General features: G+C 40.9%; 2 protein-coding genes across 2 annotated transcripts in view; both read right to left on the bottom strand.

Moving 5' to 3' along the window:
• The window catches only part of ezrb (ezrin b), a 30648-nt gene extending 22461 nt beyond the window's left edge, over positions 1-8187 (bottom strand). The window contains exons 1-3 of the mRNA XM_086264513.1: positions 8095-8187; positions 6466-6571; positions 901-984 (exon numbers count right to left, since the gene is read on the bottom strand). Of these exons, the coding sequence (XP_086120639.1) occupies positions 901-984; positions 6466-6477 (96 nt within the window). The 5' untranslated portion in view covers positions 6478-6571; positions 8095-8187. The remainder of the gene's footprint in view (positions 1-900; positions 985-6465; positions 6572-8094) is intronic.
• Positions 8188-13710: 5523 nt separating this feature from the next.
• Positions 13711-19385, bottom strand: rsph3 (radial spoke head 3). Its single transcript, XM_086263817.1, has 8 exons — positions 19175-19385; positions 17895-17976; positions 17677-17818; positions 17435-17580; positions 16219-16422; positions 14792-14954; positions 14565-14651; positions 13711-13840 (listed from the first exon to the last, which is right to left on the bottom strand). Exons 1-8 carry the CDS (start codon positions 19282-19284, stop codon positions 13761-13763), a joined length of 1014 nt encoding a protein of 337 aa, XP_086119943.1. The 5' UTR covers positions 19285-19385; the 3' UTR covers positions 13711-13760.
• Positions 19386-21489: the final 2104 nt, after the last annotated feature.

Raw genomic sequence — 21489 nt, 5'->3', positions numbered from 1 at the left:
TTTCACTCTGCACTGACACTGTGTAACCACCCACACAGACTTCATTCACCACTTTAAGCCATAAACCATCAAGTTGATTGACATATTCATCAAGTTTCATGTTTGCTTCATCTTAAGCGTTACATTCAGCTGTTGTTCTTCATCACCGGAAACTTTTAATAACAGTCCCTGATGCTGAAAAGGAGTCTTTAAGGAAAAAGATCCTGCAATCTGGTCTGTGCTGGATAGCTTTTCAGGCCCAGAAGTAATGACTGGAAAGTCACAACAGCCCAGTTTACTGGTGCAATAATACAGGTCACAGCAGTTTGAAAATTAATCTAAATGCAATTCTTTCTGGAAAGGAAACTTGATTTGACAAATTCTTTTATTTATTTGGGTAAGGGACATGAGGCCTCAGGAGGAAGAATGGGAACAGTGAGATTTTGACACTCAGTATGCAAGCACTTAGTCTTCAGTCACACAGTCTTAGAGACCAGTCAGTGACCCCTGGCAACCTTCAATCACTGGGGGGAAAAGGTGGTTACTAACAGATTGCCACGGTCACTTGTACTTACCTGTGTCATAATTTGTGTCAGATAATTTTCCTCCATCCCACTCTAACCCTTATATCCTCTTCTGTCACAACTCTACGTGTCCTCCTTCAGTACATACATAAACCTCCTCTGCAGTGCTCCTCTTTCTTCCTGCCAAGCAGCTCCTTACTTAGCATCTTTGTCCAGTATATCCACTATCCTTTCTCAGCATGATTCCTAATTTTGTGCCAAACTATATTCACCACCTTGGCTAAAAGATTCAAAGACTTTATATTATACCACATAATATTGTTTCCAAAGTCTTTAAAAAATTTTAAAAGGCCAACACTGATGCCACAGTCAAGTACAGAGGTGATATGCACTTTACCTGGTCAAACAGCTGCTTGCCGGTGGTGCTGGGCTGGATGGCAAATTCCAGCTCAGCGTCCATGGTGGTGACGCGAACATTGACCTGCAGAAAAACATGAGAAAAAAAGTACAAATGCTGACCCAGAGACACAGAGGGGTGCTTATAGGTAAAAAAAAACCAAACAAAAAAAACACCAAGGTAAATCATACTAAACTGCTGCAGAACATAGCTGCAATGTGTGTGTTTATGTGTGTGTCAGTGTGTGTTTGGTAAGGGGGGTGTATTTGCAGAGTAAACAGAAGGGGCTCTGCTTTCTCAGAGACAGACCAGCTGATTGAAGGGAACTGTGCTGCAAAACTGGAGGTGTTATTGATTAAAATATGCAGTGACGAGTCCAACTCATGAAAGTAAGATTAGATATCATAAGCACAGCTTACACCAGTTTCCCAAGCTAATAATGGCACAATGTATGTTATTCTGGATGGTTCAACTGAAGGAACTCCATTCACTCAGTCCTATTCAAAACTTCAGAGTCTTTCACTTCTCTGGTTAATGACTGATCACAGTGACCTGTGCTTACAAAAAGAGGAGGTCCATCGTACTGAAACCTGCTCTACAGGCCCAGAAGTTAATGTCCACTCACAGCCATCCACCCCGGTGATTAACGTGCAGAATCATTTCAAACAATATGACTGCCGTGCCTAATGAAAACTGACGTCAAGTGTGTCTCATAATGGAGAGAAACGGTATTCTGTATTGTCGGTTTGGTTAGTAATCAGTAAGCACGATATGAAATTTACACAAAGACCATGCAACAATGCACAAATATTTACAGTGGCTGCTTTGAGGTAACCCACATACTGAACCTCTTTTCTGTGGCTATAATGTCAACCGTCTCTGGTATTTGGGGGGGTTATGAAAAGGCACAGATACTCAGGGTATTGACTGAGCTTATTAATGCCCAGTGAAAACGATACAAAGAGGTTAGTGGACACAGAGTGAGGAGAGAGAAAGGCCTCCAGTGACATCTTTCATCTCCAGTCCATTGTGAACTACACTGAGCCTCAGCGGTGAACAAACTGAATGACGCCCACTGGAAAAGGGATATCTGGGCCGGAGCAGCGATGAATGTGGTGACTCAGAGGGCCGCTGATTCCCATGAAGCTTTGCGGACTGATCAACTAACTGTTACACGCAAATCCTCCAGGGAAGGCAAATCCAATCACAGCAGTGCATGGAAAAGCACCTCACCGCTGTGCCCTTCAGGATATTGTAAGAGCACAGCAGTCAAGTCAGTGGATATTCAAAATGCCCCATTTACTGCCCCAGTCTGCTGCTCCTGTCAAGTCAGGTTAGCCAATAAACTCACATGACATTAAAACCCAGCAGCAACAAAGCAAACTCTGCTTTACCAACAAAATAAAAACAATGGAGCACTGAGCTCAACCCTCTAATGGCACATGTGCGTACAATTTGAAAGGTTTTGAGTCATTCGCCCAATTAAGCAACCCCTACCCGCTTCAAGTCACAGCTTGGAAGTTGGAGAAGGAGGGGAAGCACTGCATTTACTTTACACAGCAAAACAAAGCTCTCCTTTCAGTTGCAGTGCCCCAGTAGCCTCCAATATCACCATCTACATCCCAGAGGAGAAGGATTACCTACCACAAAAACTTCACCAGAATCGCTCAGAAACGGCTCTATTAAGTATTATTTTTTAGGTTTCTTCTTTTTAAATTACTGTTCTCTAGCGCTTACAGTTTGAGGTGTTACAAATACAGTTACAGATGTAACAGTTACAGATGGAGCATCTAGAAGGAAAAAACACACACACACCCTAACCAGAAGAGAATGGAATATATGAATATGTGTAGGAGACAAGCCAGTGGAAACCGGTGAGTGAGTGATATCTGATCTCAAACTAAGTTCTCCAACGGTAACTCACAATAAACTGAGGCCATTCACAGCGGTAAAGAAAACATGACACATATGCTAAAAATACACCAGGCAAGGACCCAGAATTCCACAAAGAGCAACTTTAGTCAGAGGAAAGTCCAGCAGTTCATATTAACCATTTATACCCCAGCCTCATATTAATACCGGACTTCAAGATTTTAGTAACAGAAGCTCTATTTCCTAAACCCACTGTAACAGCACAGGTTATGCAAATCACTCCTAGAGGAAGATGCACCGCGGTGGTAGCTATGAAACATTAACAAGCAATCCGAGCTCTATGGCAACACAGATTACTAAGCAGTGAGAGCCAAAACATGGTAACAAGTGCACATGATCTCATGGTCAGAATTAAATGAGGCGATCAGACCGCAATGTGGTGCACAAAGTACCTGAAATCAACTCATTCCACTCCCTTTCAAGCTTCAGTCCCCTATTGCCTCCTTGCTACCTGGTTATTTCTACCCAATCACTGAAGACCAACATATCTGCCTGAATCTAAAGATGTTTTATGCTGACACTGAAGTGCATCCATACCAAAATACTAGTTTAGCAAGGGTTAAGAATGAAGTAAAAAAAAAACATTGTGATGTCAGAGAATACAGTTTTATCACTGTGTTAATTCACTCATGGTACTCAATGGACCAAGAAACCACTGTTTCAACTGTTGGGAGTGAAAAGGTCTCTACAAGCAAATGTAGAAGGCATTAAATCTGGAAGTGAAAATAAATGACCAGCCTGGATTAAGGCTCACAAGTGGAATCTTTGCACAGAGCCAGGCTGCCTGTTCCTTCCAGTTTCCAGTCTTTATGTTAAAGCAGTCTCCTAGATCTTCTTTATTAACTCCATCTGCACAAGATGTTGTATGGTTACACTGGGTGTGTGTGTGTTTTAAGGAACAGGCTGGAGGTAATCTTTAGAAAAAGATAGATTAAATTATCTTTTTCTAATCAGGTTAGACACTCATTGCAAGAAAGGTTACTGTAACAGCAATTTGCTTTCACTATTGTTTTTCTTCCTAGAGTGCCATTTCCAAATCTAACATGAAATTGAGACCCTTTAAATTTAGAGGCCTGACTGACTTGGTTATTCCAGTTTCCAAAGTCTATGCGTACATAACCCCTCCCAGCTCTGTATAACCACGAGATTTGATTAACGTTCCTTTGGATGTTTCAGTGGCAAGTTTAAGAAGTTTCTTAAACTACTGGGCATCACCTCAGTAGTTAAACTGTGAATAGGCTACGGTGCATTCTTCGGTGATGACCATTCAATATTTAACCTCTGCATAATTTGCATGGCTTTACAAGAGTCTGGTACAAAGGGAGTCACCATGGCAATATACCAATAAATGACTGCAGCACAGACGGAGAGAGAGAGAACAGGCCAGCTCGTTCTGTCAACATTTAACACAAGTAACTAAAGAATGAGACTTCAAGGACTTGTAACCACTTTGGGATTGGTGAATCACGCCTGGAGGGTGTTCCTCATATGATTGAGTAATCAATTATTTAAAAGGAACAAATAGCAACAATGGGACTGGACATGAGAAGAAAACACCCATCCACGGTGATGCCAGCCACGCCTTGTGTTGATTTTGTCACAGGGCTGTGATCCTGAGGAAATTCTGGGAGCACTGAGGTTTACTTTGGATAACGTGCAATTCAGAGGGGTGAACAGGAGACCTCGCTGCTCGCGCAAATCTGCAATGAAGTCCTGCCCCACAGTGATAAAACACATGGCAGGAATGATTGGTATCACACCCATCATCGGAACTCTAACAGTTGCAGAGTGCCTGTAGGTTTCTCTCTCAGTTTGATTCACATTTAAGGCAAGTCTGCATTTTTGATCCTTTGCTGCTTGACTGTGACTTCACATTTACATTTCCTGACTGTTTCACAGCAGACGGATGGTTAGATGATTTTGGTGAGTTTTTGTGAATTATTACACATAAGAGCTGAATCTATGGATCTATGTCTATGGTTTTGGCACAGATTTTTTTACACCCATTTATCATGGGGTTGGGACCATTAGTAGGAGCTTATGACACCCCTGAGGCTTGGTTTGTGTCCCTTTCTGGTTTCTCAGGATCATTAGCTAAAATGAAATATACCTTCACATTTGTTCATTAGGGCTTTCCTAAATGTTTTTAGACTTAATTTTGTGTCTTTGAAATAAAGAAATCTGTTAAACTGACACAAAAGGTGCATTTTTCATGAAGAAGAGACAAAAACTACCAGCTTTAACTGTCATTTCTCAAACAAAAATGTGTGTCTAGGGGAAGAAAAAGGGATTTTTGAAACTGCACAGACTGATGATTAAGTAAGAAAATCTTCAACTGACTAATAGATGATGAAATTAAACAGGCTGAATGTAACATAAGGCTCATCTGACTCTCGCTGTGGGTTTTGTTTCCCAGCTTTCCCCACCCACAGCATCGAAAGAAGAGATTTACTAAAAAAACAGTGTCCTACTGACATTTACTCATGCCATGTCTGAAAGACTGGGCGAATCATGAGGCCACACACTGAATTAGTCTTTAGGATAAACTTTTTAGGAAGAAAAAAAAGGCCTTGTGACTTCTTGGTATCGTGGAAAAAAATACTCTGACATGATTTTCTAAAAAGGCTGTTTTGTGTCAACTGGACTCCGTGTGCTGCTGCTGCTAACAAGACAGCAATGATGTCATTTCCACAGTGACGCTCATGACAACCCTGAGGCATTTCTAAACAAACCGACAAATGTTTAGTGATGCTCATCTGGGCTCCAGTCATTGTCATCCCTATATGAATCTGTTTAACAGCAACCTGTCACCATAATAACACAAAATGCACAACTGCACCTATTTCTGATACTGTTTGCCTTTTTCCCATTGAGATACTTTCAAACTGTGAGTTTGACTTGCATGAGTTACTCATGCAAACAACTTGGCTTAATTTATCTTTCTGACACTTTCTATACGGAGAAAAATATTGACATAGGCTTTAATCTAATACATTTCCATAACAAAGAGGTATAGATAAAGGACGAGCCATGTGCCACTGTACAGTATGTAAGAGCTCGGGTGGGGCAAAGTGAGTCAGGAGTAATTGAAGGCTAAAAACCTGTTCACATATACATGGTAACTACATAAAATACAGTTTATATAGACAGCAAGTCACTTTTTTTTGCCAGTTTTCCACCCAACATCTGCATTCAAAGACTTTCCACCCTTATCCAGTAAAAGCATATAGCTATTAAAAATATAGATCTACCCACTTAAACAGCAACCACATTTAAAATTAAACACTGTTCACACTTATCTTTCAAGCAAAAATAAATGGAGAACAATAATAAAGATGTAAGACATTGAATTTTTTCAGTGGCATTCTCCTTTAACATGACTACCGTATTTTTACATGAGCTAATAATCTCATAAAGCTCTACTGTCATAATAATAGTGTCGCTATAACCACATTTTTATGAGATTCGCATAATACAAAAATAATAAAACCATTTCTTTATATATTTTTCCGAATAGGATTAGACAGATTTGAGAGCGTGGTAATCGCTACCTGCTGTGATTCAGTTAATACAATCTACCTGTCACAGAACTACAGAGTGAAATTATACAGAAAAATCAAAGGGGCTGCTTACCGCTTTGGGCATTTTTCTGTCCTTTTCCCGGCTTCGAGCGAGGAACTGTCAAATAAAAAAAGGAGAGACCTGTACTCCGAGCGACTGCGGCTTTCACTGCGCCTTCCTGAAAAGAGAGAAAGAAGAGAAACGAGTTTCGGCCACTTCTGCGCTACTTAAACCCGACTGAGGATAGCGCGACACTCCTGCGGACTACAGTCATCAGGATGAATCACCCTGGAAACCAACAAGCCAACGGCAGCCGGATACAATAACATAGGAAGTGGGCTTTTCAGCCTTCAAATTAAGAGCAGTTGGTCTTACTGGTCATTGTTTTCTAGTAATCCCCTGAGACACTGGTTAAAAAAAACATTAATCCGTCGATTATTTTTCATATTTATTACAATTATTATAATTATTATTACCCCTCTTAGTACTATAATAATACGAATTATCAATATCCTTCCACAAAACAAAATAGAGAAATCTTCAGTCTATGAGGAACTTCTAAACCTAAATATTTTCATTTGGAATAACAAAATAAAAACCCATGTTTGCATATTCAAATGGATGTATTTATTTAATTCACAGTGATCCATTGATGGGCACTACCATACTTCTTATCAGTGGATCAATGACGCGCTGTCACGTACGTGGGGTTAGGATAAGTGGTGACTCTAAACTGGTAGTGTGAATGTGTATCTAACACATATGGTTATCCATCTGTGTTAGCCAGCAACAGACTGATACACATTGACCTATACACCTGTACACATTAACAAGGTAAAATGGTGATGTTGGTTGTTTGGCTTTTTTAAATTCTCTTACAGCCATTTCTTGTCTTTTATCAACGAATACCAAAAATGTCGCGCTTGAAAGGCTTTATTTTGAAATGTAACACCGGATATCCTGAAATCTTGCTTTACCTTAACACTGAGTCACACAGACACCATGCAGCTTAGCTTTAGTACAGAAACACACCTCAACCACTACCTTTAATAAACGTAATGGTCCCCACCCGTCTGTGGTTTTGGTCTTTTATTTTGAAGACGTCATTATCTCAAAAATCCACACCCCACTTCATATTAACGGAAGCCTTTCATGCTCAATATTTGCCTGCATCGCGTCACAAAGTCGATTAAAAAGAAAGAAGTAGACAACAGAAACAATGCTGTTTTACAGTGCATTTAGCGCAAGCAGTGCTCAGCTACAGTGTGACAAAACGGGACAAAGTGACGGCAGACAGGGAATATTTCACCGGGACTGTAATGTCTGCTCTGGGTACACACCCACACCGACGGGGAAACGACTCAAGCCCACTTTATGACACGTTCCACTTTTTCCACTAAAAAGATTTCCTAATAAAAATACACGGTAAAAGATTTAGAAAGCGGGCTCCTAAACCCACGCTGTCTTAATGCTCCCCTTTGTGCAGAAGCTTCATCTGCGCCGCCCTCAGCCACATTCCCATTATAATCCCAAAGACACCTGTTGTGAGATTTGCCTGCTTTGTATAGTGCAACACAAACAAAGAGCGCAAAAATAAATAAATAAAACCAAACAAAGTCTTATTTTGCAGCTCTTCCATCTTGCTTTGCTGCCGGGGTCGGTCAGCAGGACGGAGGTGTTGAAATAAGAATAAAGTCTTACCAGAGATGAGACGGTGGTTTGCACGGCGGGTCCACACACTCCCTCTCCCGCTGCTGCTCCAGTCAGGCGCAATATGGCGCTCATACATCCCTGTGTGCCGCCCTTGCAGGCTGCAGGGCAGCAGGGTCACCACTCGGGGCCCCTGGGACCCGTAAGGGAACTCTGAGGGACTTCCCAACAAAACCATTAATAGTTTCATTGATGTTTGATGAGCATTTTGGGTGTTTTCCCTGCTATAGTGGGGGATCTTGGTGGTTTGTCACAGGGCCCTCAGCTGCAACGTTAAGTGGGATAATAACAATAAATAAATATAAGTATGGTGTGCAATGGCTCTTATTTAAAGTTAGTGTGATGAAATTATGCTATTTAATCTTTTTGTTATTTAATTATTATTTAATTTGAAGGTTTATTTTTAAACTGTGCTTCTCTTTTATGACCTTAAAATAACAGCACCCAGTTAGACATGTTAAGGTATTTCTACTTTTAAGATAGTCAGTTATTTCCTATGTAGCCCAAATTTTCAGTGCATTATACGAAAATCGTGTAATAACATTCAATAACCACAACAAGCAACATAAACTTTTATTTTTCCGGTAAGTTGTCGTGTTAAGAGCGCTGTCACTTTGGCAACTGTCTTTTAATATTGTTTTTTTAATACTTCCTCAATTTAGAGCGCAAAGACTCAGGTGTCACCTGTCCTGAGCGCGGAGTTGCATCACTGCTGAAACTTTAACACGGGAAATAGCGCGTGTCATCCGCCCTGCGCGTGCTGTACCGAGAGCTGGCGTCAGAGGTGAACCGGCCAATGAGAGGACGGGATTAAAATAGACCGTATATATCGGAGGTAGACCTACTTCTCACCATAATACGAAACCAAAGAGCGAGGTGACAGTCCCGCCTGCCCCTGCTTCTGCTGTTACCTCGCTTTCAACAACTACAGCTTCACCAGCACCATCATCGTCATCACAACCGCTTTCTAAGCAAAGTCTACTGAAAATAGGTGTGTCTCTAACACCTGGAGGTTAGCCTGAAACCCATGAAACAAAGCTGGTACCAACATATTAATCCTCGCTGGTTTTTAAAGCAGGAGAAATTATCAGCTGCTTTAAATACATTTTCTGGGTGCTGGGATAATGGAGCCGAACAGTCACAGTAATGCAAAGCATTCTTGAATTTGCCTGTTAGAGCACCTGAATAAACTGTTTGCAGTCGGATGCCAGATGCAAATGGATAAATACACAGGAAGGCACTTTGAATGCTCTTCTTGAATATCTGGAGTTCCTTAAAACCTGTTTCACTGCCTGCTCTGCCGATGATAATCTTTTTAAGATTGCTCTTTGAACATTAGATTTTGGCTGATTTTCTTTCATTGGTATGTTGACAGCTCAGAAGCACACAGGAACTTAATTCAGATAAGCAGTAAATGAACAATTGTACTGCAGAACTGAACGAAAAAGCTTGCCTTCAAGGGGGGAAAATGAGGAAACCTGAACTTCAGCTTTTTAATAATTCTATTATCTTGAGGTTGTAACATGTTGTTTCTATTTATAGGTCTATAATTGACAACTATTGCATCGAATTCATAAGTGCAAAAAAGACCCACAGAACTACTAATCATTGGAGCCCAACTGTCAGTCTGCCCCAGGGCAGCTGTGGCTAACTGTAGCTTGCCTTCACCAGTGTATGAATGTGAGAGTGAATGAATAGTCAGTGCTTTAAGTGGCCCAAAAGAGGTGCCGGTACTCTATTTTTTTTCGCCTCCCCTGAGGTAACAACAACTATATTGAATGGGTTTTATATACAACAGTCAACAGACAACCTTATACAAAATAATAAATCATTTTATTAGTTTGTGGATTTGCTTGAGCTAGAAAGAGCTACTGAACATAAATAAAATGTGCAAAAAGGTATTGAAATTTTTTTTTAACAAAATGTACATAAAATAAATTATAAACTAATTTGTATTTTGCTCTCTCTTGAGTCACTGCTGCTATCAGCAGCAGCACTTGTAAAGTTTTTTGTTTTGTTTTTTACACAAAATGTATATAAAATAAATTATAAACTAATTTGTATTTTGCTCTCTCTCTTGAGTCCCTGCTGGTATCAGCAGCAGCACTTGTAAAGTGTACCTGCAGAGCTTGGTAGTTCTCCCATACTACTTTCACTGTTCTTTCACTTGAAGCAACCCAAACATAATAACCATAGAACAGTAGAATATAATCTTGAGTCTTGAAGATGGTTCATTTCTTTACCCCTGAAAAATATACAAAAGCAGATTCAGCAAAATACAATCACAGTACACCAAATGAAAAATGAGAAATACTGTACAAATCATTTTACCTAGAAAAGGCTCCAGCACGTTTTGGGCTCCACTTTCCTTTCACTTTGGGCTTCGCAGTTTGTGGATGCTGCACTTCTCCTCCCTAGTGCCAGCCATGTCTGCACATATGTTTGTGCGTTAAACTGATCCAAGGGTGGTCCGTTGCATTTCAGGAAAATCATATTTGAAAGCCTTTTGATGTCGAGAGAGTTTCTTTTATCTGTCAAAGTATCATTCATTGAGCTGAAAGCTCGCTCGCATTCACTTGTTGATACTGCAATGGTGTGGACAGCTGTAAGAAGCGGCTTCAGGGCTGCTGGTGTCTTGGAAGCTTTAAGGTCTTTATACTCCCTAAATCCTAGGACACTTTCCCTCTCCCCAACTCTGAATCTCTGACATAAATGTCTGACCACTGCATCCCCATATTGAATATCTAGAGATGCAGGCCAGGAGTCAGACTGGAGGACCTTGATGTCTGAGAGGAGGTGACTATCTGTCTTTTCAGATGAGGTTTTACTGACATGCGAGGAAGTTGTTGGAGTCATCCTGCACTTAACATTTTCAGCCAGGCTATGGAAAAATTGGCCATGGTTGATTTTTTTAACCCTCTGATTTTCATGCAGGCATACATTTCTGAAGATTTTCTCCTTTTCAGCTTCAATGGCAGTTTGTGTGTAGGGACCAGGTGTGGATACCATTGACTCAAACACCCGGATTTGTCGGTCCAGCTGCCTGTCGGCTTGATCCAAAGTCATGTCCCGTCTCTGGAGCATTCTTGAGAGGTCACTGAGTTCTGTGAGAGCGTCATACATGATGCCAAGATTGACCACAAAAGAAACAGTAGTGAGAACATCATTGAGTCCTTTGTATTTTGCTCTCTCTCTTGAGTCCCTGCTGGTATCAGCAGCAGCACTTGTAAAGTGTACCTGCAGAGCTTGGTAGTTCTCCCATACTGCTTTCACTGTTCTCTCACTTGAAGCAACCCAACGCACTGATAAAACACAGCCTATCACAAGGAGACGTTGTCCAACATTGTGAGCACTCTCGGTTAACTCCCTTTGGTTTTTTTGGTGATGCATGGTAGAGGGAGTAAAGCTGATCTAAGAATATTTTAAAGTGGTTGATTCCTCCTACCTCCTTCAAAACATCACAAACTGCCAGTTCCAGTCTGTGATTGGAACAATGCCAGACAAACAGGTAAGGGAATTTGGAACAAAGCTGCGCAGCAACTCCTGCTTTCCTCCCAAGCATCACTGAGGCTCCATCACAAGCAAATGCCAACAAATGTTCCTGTAGGTAGTGAGGGTCAAAGCCATTATTATGAAGACATCCTAACAGTGCTTCAGTGATGTCCTTTGCTGTGGTCCCCTGCAGCTCAATCAGTTCAAAAAATATTGTGTCTGGATTTTCACTGGAAATAGCTGACCGCAGGCACACGACAAGCACAGACTTTCCACTTATTGTAGTGGATTCATCAATGAGCACACACAATTTTCTTTCATTCATCACTATGTCATTGACTACCTTCTTTTTCATTTCAGCTGCAATGTGATCCAGTATATTTGCACATGAGTTATTAGAGTGCAAAACTCTGCCCATCTTGACACCATTTAAGACTTGCAACTGGACATCTATTGGCATGTCTGTAAAGGGACGCCCATGCTTGCCAATCTTATAAGCTGTTCTAAACACATTGCAAGTTGAAGCGTAGTCAGCCTTTCTCATATCTTCAATGTGTTTTTGCATTGTATTTTGTGTTGCCTTCTCTTTTATTTCAACTGCTTTCTTGTGATAAATTGAGTCTCTGTGCTCTTTTATTTTTTTTCGTAGTGAGTTTTGTTGTGCAGCCTTGTCCCTTCCAAAAGACGAGATTAAGCACCCACTCCACTCCTGCGACACTCTCTGCCCTTGCTGCATGTCCACGCGAGCACAAACTTGACTACACACACTACAACCCAACTTTTGATTTCTGCTGATCAGCCACTTGTAATTTGTGGAGAAATACCGGACTTGTGCTTGGGACCAACATTCTGGCCACTCATGCTCGCTAACGCGGCTGTTGTCATCGGTAGAAATGGTGTCATTCTCGTCCTCGTCGTCGCAAAAAGTGCCGTCGTCCGCGGCTGCGGCACTAGTGCAGCTTTCATCTGACCTGCAGCGATATCATTCTGGCTTGGTGGGGTGTCAGCCAGCGAGTCCTCTGATTCTGACCTTGTTCTTTTACTACTCAGAGTCTGAAGCCAGGAGAGCATATTAAGTGTTCATTGTTTTTGTATTTTAACAGAGCAGCTGTTTGCGCGTTTTACACAACCTCTCCGGACCACGTTGAGTTGTTGACATGACAACGGCAAAAGCGACGCATGCGCTTTTCACTTGTAAAACACATTGGTGTATGGGTAATGTAGTCTCTGCTCTCGGTGGGACGAATTAGGAAGCGTGCTTGTGAAGGGCGCTCTGAAAAGCGGCAGCGCAGCCAAACGATTATAACAGATGTGCAAATGAGAGTACCGGTACGCTAAAAGCACGTTCTGGGCGCATGGAGAGGTGGCGGTACTCTCAAGAGCTATATTTAGAAGTGGCGGTACTGAGTACCGGCGCGTACCAGCCCACTTAAAGCACTGTGAATAGTGGTATTGTAAAGGGCTTTGAGGGGTCCCGAAAAGCGCTATATAAATGCAATCCATTATTATTATTATTATTATTATTATTATTATTATTATTATTATTATTAACTGATATATCAAACAGGCCGATGTCATCATCTTTGCTTTTTTGTGCTGCTCCCTTTAGAGGTCTCCCCAGAGGCTCATCTGCCTTTATCTCATCCTATTCCTCATATCCTGTCACACCAACCCTCTGCATGTCCTCCTTCACTACATCCATGAATCTTCTCTGAGGTCTTTCTCTGTTCCTCCTCCACTACTATATGGCCAAAACATCTCAGCCTCACTTTTCTACTTTGACTCCAAACCACTCAACATGAGTTGTCAAATTGATATGCTGATTTCTAATCTTGCCCATTCATGCAACTCCAGATGTAAATCTTGACATCTTCAATTCCAGCTCTGCCACCTTCACCTTGGCCTCCTGTCTAATATCATTTGATATTAGCTATTTACCGATCTATCATATCAGTCATTTATGAACAGCCAATGAAAGACACTTAACTTAAAAAGTTAAGAAGAGCCACCCTTCAACCAAAGTATGAATGTTGACATGGCATAGTTTGTCCACCTGAGGGCAGTTATTACCTTCCCTGTTGGTAGCCTGGGTTTGGAGCCGTAAACAAAAACCAGTTCATGAAGAAAAACTTTTATTTGTGGTAAATACTTGTGTATAAATCTCTCTATGAATCAGACTTTTCTGGCTGTGTCTCTTCCTCGTTGAAGCGCTCAAGTCTCTTCTGGGTTACATCGTAGATCATAGCTGAAACAGACAAAAACATGGAAATGTTTCAGTCACACAGGTGCAACCCCACCCCGTCCTGTTTGACTTCAGTGACAGCTGTAATGTTTATCACGCACCACTAGATGGTAGTCACACAATGCATGCTGGGGAAAAGTTTACAAGAAGTAAATGCAGACCTCTACCCTCCTGAACCAAGTTTTTTAGAATTTTTTTTTTAAAACTGCTATTTCCTCTCAATTATTTGCCCAATTATTATAAATGACTAATTTCATCAGTCATTTATAAACTGCACACATGGTCACCAGTCAAATCTAATGTTTAAAGGCTTTAAAACTTGCTGACCTGGGTCTAAAATAAAGTTTTTAAAAAGCCTTTTTTCACCTGCAAGGTGTACTTCCTCCACCCTCAGTGCTGTTACAGAATCCTCAAATAGATTTCAGTTTGAGTGGCACGTCCCATTCTTTTCATTTCTCTGCTTTCTATTTGAGTTGGTTTGAACTTATAAAGCACTTTGAAGTGATAAAAAAAAAACTAATGCTAAATAAAAGTATAATTACAGAAAATCTACAGCAATGATGAGTGGACTACAGAAAATGATAAGCTGGAAAAAAAAATACTTAAACATAGCTATGCAGAAGTTTTTGTTAAATATAGCAAATTTAGGTTTGCATACATCAACCCAAAAAATCTCAAAAAAAGGGATGTCATCAAAAAATGAAATAAAATAACTAATGTCTCTTACTGTCAAGAATCTCTCTTGCTGTGTATCTCCTTTCCACCCTGTTGTTCACCTCGTCCATCAGCCATGGGAAGAAATTAGTCTCGATATCTGTAAATCAAAACCACAGATATGATTCATCCGCAAAGTTTGAGAAAATTACCTTTTCATCTATTAATAGACACAGATGTAAGGAAATTACGCTTTAGCAACAGAGGGCAGCGGCACCCTCGTGTGTCAAGTAGGCCGACCTTTCTCCACGGGGTTGTAAAAGTAGCCGTGCCTTCTTAGTGAGGTAAAGACAGCGGGTAGAAGACCGGCCAAGTACTGCTGGGTGTACGCCCGGGCGGCGATCTTCTCTGCAATCTCCTTTTCTTTCCTCAGCACCTCCCTCTGCTGTGCAATTCTACGCTCCTGAGGGAGGAAAGAACCCAGATTAATCTGTTTAATCTGGCACCAAAAAACTCACATTCATGATGTCTGAAATCCTGAAATTCTCCACCATACCTAGCAGGTGTAAGCAGTGCACAAACACTATGACCTCTATTATATCTAAAAAATGTCAGTGAGATCATACTCATGTAGCTTCACTACAGGAGTATGCATAGTGACTCATAAATATGAATTTTAGTACTCAAACACAGTTAATCTGCTTCATCAGCACTGTGACATTACTACCATATCAGACTTGGTTTGATGACACTGTTTCTCTGGCAACATTATTTGTGCTCCCTGTGTGACTTCTTTTTTTTTTAAAAAGATGATGAATCACCACACATATCTACAACAGCTAATCTTGACAGGAAATAGATGTCTAAACTGTTCCCACTTTATTAGGTACACCACGCTAATAAGGGGCAGGACCCACTTTTGCCTTGAGAACTGTTTTGATTCTTCATTGTATGGATTAAGCAAGGCGATGGAAACACTCCTCAGAGATTTGGCTCCAGCTTGACATGGACCCTATTGAAATTTCTATGTTTCACCAAATTTGGACCCTACCATCCAAATTTCACAGCAGAAATCAAGATTGATCAGATCAGGCAATTGTAGCCAGTTTCCTGGTCTTAGCTGACAGGAGTGGCACCTGGTGTGCTTTTCTTCTGCTGCTGTAGTCCATCTGCTTTAAGGTTCATAACAAGTGATTCTTTTGATTGCCTTCATATCACCTCAGAGCAGTCTGGCAGTTCCAATGTTAATTTTGCCAACAACGATGCAGTTTCTTCAGCTTATCTAATTCAGGGTTATGAGGGAGCTGGGGCCTGTCCAGTAGTCGTAGCGGAAGCAGACCCTGGACAGGTTGCCAGTTTGTCACAGGGCTAACACAAAGAGACAGACAAACATTCACACTCATTGTCAATTTAGAATCACCAATTAACCCAACCCTACTAAATGCTTGTCTTTGGGCTGTGAAGAGGAAGCTGGAGCACTTAAAGAGAACCCAAGCTGATGATGGATTGAGTTGCTGGCCTGTGACTGGCTAATATTTGCATTAATGGGAAGTCCAACAGGGGTACCTATTAAAGTGGCCAGTGAGTGTAATTATAATAGATAACAAAATGGTACTTTAAGTTCAAAACTTAAAACCTGGTTAGCATAAGTCCAGTTGCATGTTTAGGGTTTACAGGCTGCAGACAGACATGTTTGGATAAAGAGACCGTTTCTAGAACTTGAATACCTTCTCCTCGTTGTGTCGTCTCTCCATCTCCTGGAGCCGCTGCACCTCTGCCAGCTCATTATTTCGAAGCTCCTCGAAGGCTCTTTGCTGGGCCTTCAGACAGGCAAGCTCCTCCTCCTCCATCACCTCCAGCAGAGACTGTTCGATTGTCTTACCCACCAAGACCTCCAACACTGGCTGCACCTCAATGTCAAAGTCAAACAGCTGCATAGGGCGAGTATAAAAAAGTGGTGTTTTACTGTGAATTTTACAATATTTAAAAACTTGTTTTCATTACTACCTTACAAAGTCAAAATAAATTAGCAGCACTTTTCTTTTTCAGTTCCACAAAGTTGGGCAATTCACAGGCAACAGAATTAAAGGCAAAGACCAACACTTGAGTCTTGATTACTGACAAGCTGATAATAAAACAGAGCAACATGGAATAAGAAAGAAAAATCAACTTCAAAATAAATAAACCAGAAAAAAATAATATTAAATGACCTCCAACCAGTGAATAAAATAAAATAATGAAACCCAAATTACAAATTAATATGGTTAAAAAAATGGCCTGTATTTGTATAGCGCTTTTCTAGTCCCTAAGGACCCCAAAGCGCTTTACACAACCAGTCATCCACCCATTCACACACACATGTGATGGCAAGCTACATTGTAGCCACAGCCACCCTGGGGCGCACTGACAGAGGCGAGGCTGCCGGACACTGGCGCCACCGGGCCCTCTGACCACCACCAGTAGGCAACAGATGAAGTGTCTTGCCCAAGGACACAACGACCGAGACTGTCCAAGCCGGGGCACGAACCGGCAACCTTCCGATTACAAGGCGAACTCCCAACTCTTGAGCCACGATCGGCCCGGTTAAAATATGGTCAAAATGGTTAAAAAGCCAAAACAAAATATAGAATAACTAGAGAATTGTTAAAACACAGAAAGCAAAAATAACCAAAAGAAGTAACGCCTGTAAAGCAAGCTCATTTCTGCATGTTTGTCCCTTGCCAACTAAATTTGAAAAAAGGTTTTGCCTCAAAACATGCCTGAATGTATAGTAAATTCTGTACTTTAGTCTCCGAGCCAAAGTGATTGGCAGCCTTATAAAGAGAAGTCTAGGTCTGGGTTATTGGCTCCTCCAGAAAAACAGAAGGCAACAAACAGGTCTAACCTTTTTTTATTAGAACTATGTTAATGCTATTAAACAAACCTTCCACTGGGACTACTTACCTCTCCCTCTTCTATCTGTGTTTCGACATCTTTGCCAGATTTGGCAGGTATGAAGAGTGGAGTTGCTGGTCTGTCCAGGAAGGGGTCAGTCTGACACTCAATGTCCGTAGTTGCAATAATATTGCTCAGTTCTTCAAGGTAGAGCTCTGAAAATTAAGCAAGCTCATTATAAAAACTCCATGTTTTTGGAGTCAGAAATAATTATTTTACATGTGCCGAAGTTGTCCAGGGAATTATTTTACCAGTTTGTACATCAGTGTGTTTTCTGCCCTCCAGTGCTTCAGGAGTGTTGGGTCTAAATTGCTCCCTGGCCTGTTTTCGAGCGATGGCTCGTCTCCTGTTGGCCTGTTGTCTTCGTATCTCTGCAGGGTCTGGCTGAGCTGTCTATCAGTGGGGAAAAGAAGGAAAGAACTACAACCTACACTGCACAAAAAACAGAAAATGAATGTTTCACACTTACAGTTGGTAGGATATGCTTGGCGTACGTATTTCCTCTGACAACACGGCGATCATACATAATGTTTCCATAATGACGCTTTGTCCTGCAGGAAGACGACAATTCATTTTAATGCATGCAAAAAGTTTCCAACTATTTCCAGCACCTATAAATGTTCACCACTTCTAAACAACCATCAACTGCTTTGACTCTATTAGGTCTGTGGGAATTCAAAGGCTGAAAATCTTTCTGAAATATTTGCACATACCTCCCTTTATAATTGATTAAATGTCCTTCAACCACTTCAATTCAGTGTCAGAATTAGTAGAATTCATTTAAATCCCTTGATTTCCAGGTTCACACATGGCTTTTAAGTGTAGTCGCCATATTTTCAAGGAGGTCGGGGCTTTGGAAAGGTCATTCGAGAAGCTCAATGTTAGCCTGCTTCATTAATCCAAAACCAGTTTGATTTGTGTTCAGCATTATTGTTCAAGTTTCAGCCATGTGGCTTTTGATTTGAAGTGAAGTTGAAAAATTTGGAGGTAATCCTTCTTCATTATTTTTACTTGTATGCTGCACAAAGCGTGCAACTGGCAGCAAAACATCCCCAGAGCTTGATGCGACCACCACCATACTAGCCAGCTGGTACAGCGTTCTTAGGTTTGAACCTTGTTGGTGAACATCCTAACCAATTTCTTCTCATCTGAGGTAACCGTTTAGGTCTGGAAAAGTGGTAACACATTCTAACAGTTGTCTGAACTGATGATCCAGAAATCTGGAGTTGTATAGAAATGGCTCCAATCATTTTTATGCTGGTTAAAAGAAACTACCAGTTGTGCATAATCATGATTGTTTATTAGGTCTTGGCCTATTAAAAATGTAGTACCTTCAGCACCTACATTTAAATCTCAAAAGATACATGTATGATTTGAGCCTGTGTTTATACTTTTGCACCTAATTATTGGCATTAAAGAAGTATGCTGTATAATCATTTCAACATAGAAAAAAGAACAGTTCAAAGAAATCATTAAAATCCCAAAATTATAGTGCCATTCGTGCCCATGACGAGTGTATTTAAACTTCTGACCACAACTATCTGATTTACTCAATTATTCAAGTAACAGGATGCTTTAGCTCTCGGATTTTTATTACTTGTAAATGAAATATAAACTTCAGCTACTTTTTCTTACAGTCAGTAAAGCCGCTGTAGTGGATTTTATTTCCACAGCCAATATGCTATATTTCAGGTACAGTTAGCCACTTATAAGCTCGCATCTAAGACACCATGAACAACGGCACCGTACTCTTCAGTCGACGTCTCGCTGTACTTTGAGCGGTTCTCGACAGCTCTGGGGCGGCTGGAGAAGGTGTATGTTCCGCTTGGATCTCTGTGACTGTGTGAAGCAAAAGCCATCTTTCAGAAAACCCCAGATACTCTAGCTAACTGTTAGCTTGTTAATGTCAGCGTTTAGGCCTGACAACAAACGGTAACCAAGAGGATACAAACTGTTGTAGCAACCGTCTCCAGGAAGTGTACCATATAAGGTCCATTGAGTCACTTCTTTTTTTCTTTTTTCTTTTTTTGGTTTTCGCTTTCTAATAATACAGAATGTAATAAAACCAAAAGAGTCGGCTTTTAAAATTAGCCCTCTGACATAAACGACAAATTCTGTTTAGAATTAGACTTTTTTGGATTAAACTGTAGCCATGATGTAAGATTTTTTTTTCATGTCTTCAAGACATGTGATGGGATGTGTTTGAACTTTAACCTTTTTTGCCAGCTTTAAGATCAGTTTCATGCCACATGGTCATGTGGTCTAATAAGTTGAAAGTGTATGTCTTTGTATATCGTCTGTCACTTGTATAGGTTTCAGCTGAGCATGTGTTGTAAGTGAAGGTCTTGTGAAAATCACAAGTAAAACATAAAGTCAGCTGTTTGTTAGTGCCAAGTATACAGCTCATAAAAATGAAAAGAAAAATGGGTCAAAGGACTTCATCCTGATACCTAATGGAGAGTCAGGGTGCCGTTGCCTGCTTGTAGACGTTTGTGCATCCCTCTATGGATGTGCCTCCCCAGACCAGCACCGACCCACCACCAAATCTGTCACACTGAAAGATGTTTCTGGCAGCACAACATTCTCCAGGGCGAGTCTGCTCTCATCTGTGAAAAGCACAGTTTCTAGTATTGTTTCTAGTATTCTAAAGCTACTCCCAGTGTGGCACCACAGTGCAGGGCAGTGAGCACAGGGGTCACTACAAGATGTCAGCCCCTTAAGTCACAATCGTGAAATCTGTTTCTGATTGTTTCGTCAGAGACATTCAAGCCACCAGTTGCCTGCTAGAGGTCACTTCGTAGCTCTGGCATTGTAGCTCTCTCATCCTGTTCCTCCTTGCACAAAGGAGCAAATACCGGTCCTGATGGGTTAAGGACTTTCTACACCCCTGTACAGCTCTCCTAGAGTAACTGCCTGTCTCCTGGAATCTCTTCCATGCTCTTGAGACTGTGCTGAGAGACACAGCAAGCCTTCTGGCAATGGCACGTATTGATGATTTGAACTATGCTGTGCACCATCTGTAGGGTCCAGATATCGCCTCATGCTGCCAGCAGTGACAATGCAAAACTAACCTTTAGAAAAATGCAAAACTAATAAAAAAAATGATGAGAAAAGATGAAGAAGGGGGAAAAAAACCTGTGACCTCCACCTGCAAAACTGTTCCTGTTTCAGGTATTGTCTCATCGATGCCTCTACTGTTAATTTCATGAACACCGAAGCAGCTGAACCTGATTAAAACCCCCCTCTGCGACTTAACTGACCAGCTCAATGATCCATTATTTATTTATTTTTTAGCTGTGTATATAAGTAACTGTACATCTTCATGTCTTTATCAAACTGCTTTTATTCCTATGATGATTGTACTTTGTCTCAAAACTGAGCTAAATTAAATCATTCCTCAACTAAATTCCTGAGACTAAAGAGAAGTGGATTGTTATCTTTTTGCCATTAAAAATGCTTCTACTGTAACGATTTTTCTTTAAGGTTTCAATTCTTGCTGTGATCAAAGCCTCCATCTCAAAGTCAAGACTGAACTGCCAGTTTCAGACAAACAGACACGCAGAAACAGCTTTTCAGCCCATAAACAGTCTATTAATGTCAAAAACAAACCCAGTATTGTAAGCACCTGCTAGACTCTTACAACACATCAGAAATTCTGAGAATAACCTCTTGATGCAAGAACGACTTCCTGCACAGAAAAGAAAGCCAAAAGGTGACGGTGTCATCCTGCATCTTTTTGTATTTTTTGCATATAAAGACATCTCTTAGCACTATACGAGGTAAGAGTTTCTCTAAAAGCTAGAATTGACAGTAAACATAAACAGAGTTTCAGTGTCTGACTTCAGATGTGAGCAGTGGTGCAAATGTGGTGCTTCTTCACACTATTGCAGCCTATAAAGAAACAAAACAAGCAAGAAAAAGAAAGCAGTACACTTGAAAACAGATTTGTTTTTACCCACAGCTAACACTTCATCCTGGCCCACATGAGTGTCTTAGTAAAAAGCAGAAACTCAGCTCAAGATGATGCTCAACCACAGAGTTTTCAGAGCTTTATAAAAAAGAAA

Source organism: Aulonocara sp. 'chitande type north' Nkhata Bay, linkage group LG15, assembly GCF_057382095.1.
Source record: "Aulonocara sp. 'chitande type north' Nkhata Bay isolate Kocher_YH1m ecotype deep benthic linkage group LG15, A_spYH_male_GT1.1, whole genome shotgun sequence".
In the NCBI taxonomy this organism is placed as follows: domain Eukaryota; kingdom Metazoa; phylum Chordata; class Actinopteri; order Cichliformes; family Cichlidae; genus Aulonocara; species Aulonocara sp. 'chitande type north' Nkhata Bay.
The sequence above is the reverse complement of the archived record's forward strand: the minus strand, read 5'-3'. Positions and strand labels throughout refer to the sequence as shown.

Coding starts and splice junctions, on each gene's coding strand:
- rsph3 (XM_086263817.1), bottom strand. CDS start 19,284: ATGGCTTTTGCTTCACACAGTCACAGAGATCCAAGCGGAACATACACC. Junction 17,977..19,174: donor AGCGAGACGTCGACTGAAGA/GTACGGTGCCGT, acceptor GTCTTCCTGCAG/GACAAAGCGTCATTATGGAA. Junction 13,841..14,564: donor AGCAAGAGAGATTCTTGACA/GTAAGAGACATT, acceptor TGTCTGTTTCAG/CTATGATCTACGATGTAACC.